Source organism: Caretta caretta, chromosome 5, assembly GCF_965140235.1.
Source record: "Caretta caretta isolate rCarCar2 chromosome 5, rCarCar1.hap1, whole genome shotgun sequence".
Classification (NCBI taxonomy): Eukaryota; Metazoa; Chordata; order Testudines; family Cheloniidae; genus Caretta; species Caretta caretta.
The window spans coordinates 122,590,695-122,597,633 of record NC_134210.1 but is presented as its reverse complement, the minus strand read 5'-3'; the positions used below and the strand labels follow the sequence as shown (position 1 = coordinate 122,597,633).

The 6,939-nt window shown below is 42.3% G+C and overlaps 1 protein-coding gene across 2 annotated transcripts in view; it reads right to left on the bottom strand.

Annotated features, from left to right (window-relative positions):
* Positions 1-6,939, bottom strand: part of SNX30 (sorting nexin family member 30) — a 68,293-nt gene that overhangs the window by 7,961 nt on the left and 53,393 nt on the right. The window contains exon 8 of one of the 2 annotated variants that reach the window (XM_048849647.2): positions 1,766-1,918. In XM_048849647.2, coding sequence (XP_048705604.1) covers positions 1,766-1,918 — 153 coding nt within the window. Of the gene's footprint in view, positions 1-1,765; positions 1,919-6,939 lie in introns of those variants that run through there. The other variant, XR_007356618.2, reaches the window with a different exon arrangement.

The window sequence follows — 6,939 nt, the reverse complement described above, 5'->3', positions numbered from 1 at the left end:
CATTGGCTGGGTCACACTACTTGAGCTAGAAAAAGGCACAGGAAGTTGTCCAAGCAACTAGGTGAATCCCTGGCTGGCTGCTACTGCAGACCCCTTCTTCTTGCCTGACTTATTCCAGGTCCCTCCTCCTACATCCTGTTCCCGACGCTCGCTCAGGCTTTGACCTGTGGCGCGGCACCCAACGCTGACCCCGGTTCCAGGCTTCTGACTAACCTGACCACCCCCAATCCCTACAAACATAGGCAGATGCCACAGAACAGGGGGTGCGGCCACACAGGTAGTTTTCATTCCAGGCTTATTTTTATGGTTACTTAGACCCAAACACCCATTCAGCACACCCCTGTCAGCAACTCCCACTTTCAGTAGCACACCGTGCCCAAACCAGGGCATTTGAGTAGGGCCTACTCAAACAGTGCTGGACAACAGAATCATTTTCCTTAACAGCAAACCTAGGAAATGCTATTCAAAAAAATCTTTGTTCAGGCTATAGGGTTCAGCTTTCAAGTCAAGAAGTGCCAAAACTAACGTCGCCCTCCTCATGCATAGAGATTAAAATAGCATTTAAACTAACATTTAGATATTGACATACTATTATCTCATACTTTGTGTGCTCTCATAAGGCACAACTGCTAAGATAGGCAGTGAATGAAGCAAAGAACCATGGATATTGTAAGCGCTCCTGTGTGCTACAGTAATACAAATAATAAATAATGCAGAACCATAGAAATGTAGGGCTAAAAGGGACCTCAAGAGGTCATCTAGTCCAGCCCCCTGTGCTGAGACAGGGCCCAATATAGCTAGACCATCCCTGATAGGTGTTAGTCTAACCTATTCTTTAAAGCCTCTAAACACAGGGATTCCACAACCTGTTCAACTATCTTTATGATAAGGAAGTTTTTCCTGATATCTAATCTAAATCTCTCTTGCTGCAGATTAAGCCGATTACTTCTTGTCCTACCTTTAAGTGGACATGGAGAACAATCGATCACCATCCTCTTTAACACCACCACTTAACATATTTGAAGACGTATGTCCTCCCTCTGTCTTTTTATTGCATGCCCAGTTGTTTTCCTTTCCTCAGGGGTCGGGTTTTCTAAACTTTTTATCATTTTTGGTGCTCTCCTCTGAATTCTCTCCTGTTGGTCATATTTTTCATGGCACCCAGAACCAGATACAGTACTCCAGCTTAGGCCTCAGCAGTGCCAAGCAGAGCAGGACAATTATCTCCCATGTCTTACGTATGATGTGCCTGTTCATACACCCCAGAATGACATTAGCCTTTTTTGCAGCTGCATCACATTGATGACTCGTATTCCATTTGTGATATATTATAACCCTCAGATTCTTTTCAGCAGTACTACTGCCTACCCAGTTACAGAAACAGTACATCAAGTAGCCAAAAGTTAATCATGATGCACAAAGGTAAAATTAAGATGGCTATTCCCCAACCTCCATTTCCTTAACATATAATCTTCCCATAGGGCCATGTAGCATACTTGGCTCTTCCTCCAGTGACTCAGTGAAAGTCGGAAGCAGGAAGGGGGCACAGACGCCTTCCTTACTCCAGTAAGCTCAATGGTAAATATTTGCAGAACCAAGTTAACCTGGAGGCAGGGGCGGCACCTGACGTGAAGTCCGCGCACTGAGCACTAGGTTCTTTACTGCAATGCAGGGCTTGCAATTTTTGAAAGCCATCCCTGACTAAGTCACTCAAAGGGAGTATTTGTATGAGACCATCCAGTGCGGCTGCAGCTCAGGGCAGTACCTTCTCATAGTACTGGATGTTTTTATCTGCCATTCCCATAAGCAGCTGCCTAAAATCTTGGCGCTTGTTGTTCTGCCATCTCTCCATGTCGGCTTTCAGGTCAGCATTGAAGCATTCCACTCGGTCCTGACATTTTTCAACATCTGCTGGTACCTGAAGCGAGAAGCAGATTTTTCAGCAAGATAATGGCTAGTTGGAATAATGGTTCCCCTCCCACCCGATCATGTGTCTCCCCTCATTTAAAAGAAATGCTAATTATCCAGACCATGCTAAATAGGTCAAAAATTATGAATAAAAATATATTAGTCACTTCATCCTTTCTCTTCCTTACCTTTGACCTCACACATACACGACATTTTTAGTTACTGAAAAGAGCAGAAGAAAAAAGCAACAGGTAAAATGGCTGCAACAGGTCGAGCCAAATCCTCACCTGCACCCAAATTTACTCCATCCAGAGTAGTTAGGGAAACTGTAGGTTGCTTTGCGTGTCTCCACACTCCCCAATCTTTAGTGGGAGCAAGGCACAAAGATAGTCCAAGGGAAGCTTAGACAAGCTACAGTGAGTGGAAAGTTGGTCTTGTGGTTTAAGCATGAGACTAGAACGCTGGACATCTGGGTTCAATTTCTGGCTCTGCCCCAGACTGACTGTGGCCTTTGGCAAGACTGTCCCTCAGCTCCACATTTGGGCAATGGGGATAGTGCTTTCTTTCCTCTACCCTCGCTCTTGAGTTTTTGACTGTACGATCTTTGGGGCAGGAACGGTCTCTGTGCCGCACAAAGGACAAAGGGCAGAGATGGGGCCCCTGCAAGCACTAGTGTACACAGCATCAATAGAAAGCAACTTTAGAGGAATTTGTCACAAGTAAAACAAACAGCACTTAAGCCTCATGAGAAAAATTCCTTCAAAAAAGAGATCAACCTCCTTATTTCTCGGCAACGTTAGCTCTCTACATAGGGTAAGCCACCCCCTTGATTTTCCATGTCTGATACCGCCATACAAAATCTGAAGCTCTCCCTCTCTCAATAAAGGAGTGTCTGTTTAAATATTCCTTTTAATACCCTGAGGCGACAGATACTGAATGTAGCTCTACATAAATAGTCCAGTTGACGGTATTCCTGCCTATACCCATAAACAGCAACAAAGAATCCTCGGTACATACTGTCTGCTTAGTGACCAGTGGATTAAGAGGTACAATCTACAGGATATGTGGTCGTTACAAGTAGGCTGCTCTGTAGAATATCCAATGTGCAGTTACGAAGGCAGAAGTCTGAGAGCCAGACAAGGCACAAGTCTGGAACAAACCGTACATATAAGAGACTGAGGGTAGGTCTACACTACAGAATTATTTTGGTATACCTACATCGCTCAGGTGTGTGAAAAATCTACACCCTTGAGCGCCGGTGTAGACAGAGCTGTGTCGATGGGAGAGTCTCTCCTGCTGACATAGCTACTGCCTCTCGTGGATGTGGATTAACTACGCCAGTGGAAGTGCGGTGCAGCCGTGCCAATGCAGCATTTTAAGTGTAAATGGGATGTAACTGAAGACCTTAACATTCCAGGTTCCACAATCTGCATTAAGGTCCACTGATCACAGGAACAGCAGATGAACTGTTTCGCACTAAAAACGGGCATAAAGTATATTGGAAATTCTTTGCATCATGAACTGCAGTGACTTGTGTACACACCACTCCCAACAAAACTGCTTTGCATGCAGATATGAAGATGGCATATAACCAGAAAAGCCAGCTACAGCAATAGACACATTAGAATTACTTAGGGCAGCTAGATAGAAATACCTCCTAACTTCTGAATCACTCCAGCAACTGGCAGAACAAGGGGGGAAAAGGTACAGTTTTCAGAGGTGATGGAAACTCCTAGTGAAGTCAAATGAAGATGTGGGCACTCAGCTCCTCTGAAGAACAGTCTCTCGTCAACCTGACCACTAGGCAATAGCCAACTAACAGAGACACAAAGGTTGGAATTCTCAGAAGTACTCATTGCTGGGCTAACTCTGTTCTCTGCAGGCAATGGGAATCTTACCACTGACTTCAGTGACAGCCATTAACTGAACACTGGGCACTTCTGCAGAGCCCACCTGAAGGTGTGTAGTATAAGCCAAGACCATTCCAGAGTAGAATATTCAGGATACCAAAATGGAAATATTGTGCCAACAATGAGGCTCATATTTTGGTCCCTGCAGGAAGTTACGCTTCTATTTTAGGAGGTTCACATCTGTCAGTTTCCTCCAAACTTATATTGCCAGGATTACACTGGAGTTTGAGCCTCAAGGGAGAGCCATGCCTCCTTCTGAGCCAAAAAGACAGAACTGCAAGGAAAGGGAAACTTAATTCTGCAGCAGCTCAGCTGAATTCCAATGGCTCAGTTTTATTGTTAAAATAGGTCTACCTTTTATAGATGAATGTAAAAGCCACTTAGTAATCATGATTTTAATATCAAGTAATACTTTACTTTAAAAATCTACCACCAATGGCCTTGTCTATGTACAGATTTGACTACATTCATTTGAAAAAGCAGGGTGGATAAAATCAATGATTTAAAAATGATTTAAAAAAAAATCTGATTTTAATTTAATTTAAATTTGTTTTTTTGGATAAAATGCTTTTGGAGGCAAAAACCTATCTAAAGATAAAGATACATTATAGCTCAAAGATATCTCATCATGGAATAGGGATTATAAATTCTAATTCTAAAGTATGAGACAATATAGTCAAACGTTTAAGAAAAGTTTTGTAAATGAGTTCCAATAGTTCACAGATTAGGGATCCAGTCTTATGGGGTTCCACAGGCTTCTGTATAGACTATTTAGATTAATCTTTCTATCTACCCAATGGGACTCAGTGCTCAGTCTAGAAGATACCACCAGAGACACTTAGATTTGCAGTTCTCAAACTCGATTTGGGTCTCCAGAGGTAACATGCTTGTTAACAGCAAAAATGTTTTAAAATACTATATAGAGGTGAGAAATAACAGACCGCAACCCTATTGTCCCTCTGCAAATTTGTGTACACAGTCAATCCCTCACCTCTCTCTAAAAGTGCAAAGTTTCAAAAAGTTCAATGAATAGAAAATTGTTTGGGGTGGAATAAATCTGGACAAGGAGAAGTCTGGAAATAAAAGTCTGTGAGATAAATGTGAGACAAATGAAATATGCTTGTTTTGTTAAAATATATGTTTGCTGTTGAAGAAAAAAATCCAGAATATATAACATTGTTGTATTAGTTAAATAAAACAATTTCAATGTCTGTCTGGTGATGTTCTCCTCCTAATACAGCATGACAAGAAAATCCTCCAAATATTAATGATTAACCTGCTGAATTGGATATAGATATTTATGAAGTCACTTGGAGGTGAACTGCTTCAATTACCTTTGGTAAGTGAAATAACCAAACCATCATTCATTTTCTGATACAGCTGTAAAACGAATCTGAAAAGTTTTCCAAATAAATCACTGTTTAAAAATGTATAGTGTCCCTCCTAAAAATGAAACCTACATCTATCTCTGAGTTGTGAAGAATATGTTGGTTATTTTATAATAACCAACAAGAATGCACTTTTATGTAGAAACCCATGATTAAATAGAGTCTTCCTGACTAGTGATTTAAACCATGATTTAAATCAAATCCACCCTGTGAAAAAGACAGGTTTACTTAAGCCAAGGCAAGCTCCTATGTAGAGAAGGTCCATGAAATTATTTCTGAATCCAACCCCTGCTCCAAGTTTGAGTTCTTTGTACATGTTTAAATATTTGATAAGGAAAATGAGTTTATCATCTGTGTGGAATGTCTAACCCACCCTACAATCAAGTAGTGCTGTATTTTGATAAGCACAGAGCAAGAAAGCACAGTATCTATGTCTGCCCTGTAAGTGTTTATTTTCTAGCCCTCATTTACATTCTAAGTAGTAAAGGAGATATTGCACTTTCTGTTACTTCAAAATGTAAGTCACCTGTTTGAACCCCTCTGGAAGATTACAAGGAAGGCTTTCCTTATCGGCATTCACTGAGCCTGCATACGCTAGTTATTGTGAGGTAGTGCTGGCAGAATGCTTGCCTGCGGACAGAGCTGAGATTAGAACTCCAGGAGTTTCCCAATCTTGTGTGTCTGACAGTGACGTCTCCCTCTGGCCTTGGGCAGATCACAGCCCATTTCAGCTTCCCCCTCTGGGAGAAAAATAAAAGGGGGGGGGGGAGAATACTTTGCTGAGGGCTTGTCTACACCACACAGCTTTTAGTGACAAGGCTGTGTCGATACAGCCTTGTCACTAAAAGTCAGCGTGTGTAAAAACGCTCTGTCAGTACTTTTGCAGACAAAATACTTCCAGGCCCACAAGCGGCGTTAGAGTGCTCCTGCCGACAAAGCTGCATTCACGCTGCCACTTGCGTCGACAAAACTTTTGTCTTTAGCGGGGGAAGAGAGGAGCTTTTTTAAGTTTTGTCGACAACTTCGCTGTGTAGACATACCGTGAGTAATGCTCACAAGTCCCCTGAGATGTAGCTCTTTCAACACGCTTCAGGAGCACTTTTACAATTCCCTGTAACTGGTTCTCAGCCTTTTCCATACTCCAAGGCTGCCTGGCCCATTTAGCAATGTAGGAAAGGTAGGGTAGTTGCAAGCCCATTACACTTGTTGGCACCCCTTATGTTGAGAACCCACATCATATTCAGTCCCTCCCTGGAGAGAAGCATTCAGACCAAGCAAGTGCTGGCCAGTGAAATATTCTGCAAGAGCAGAGCCATGTCAGCAAGGAGATCTCATGTGTTCTGAGCTCAGGCATGGGATTCAGAACTTTGCTACATGAAAGTCACACTTGAATTTGGAAGAGGAACTGTTGATGCAGAGTGTCTATTTCATCATATGAAATAGGCCCTGGCTATCTTTGCTGAACTTCTACAGCCTCGAATACGGTTTTCAGTCCCCGCTAGTATCTTCTTTGTTGCTGAAGTTTCCCAGTAATTTTAACAATTGGCCTGGGATGCAATAGACTGGATTATATAATCACAAGGCTACTATTTTCTGGTCATATTTGCATGGCTGGTGCCAAAGCCTAACCCAGGGCCAATCCAACCCAGCTGCTAGAACAGATTGCTGGAAAGCTTTGAAGAGATTCCTCCACCTGTCAGTATACAGAAAAACAAAGTACTCATGTATGGATC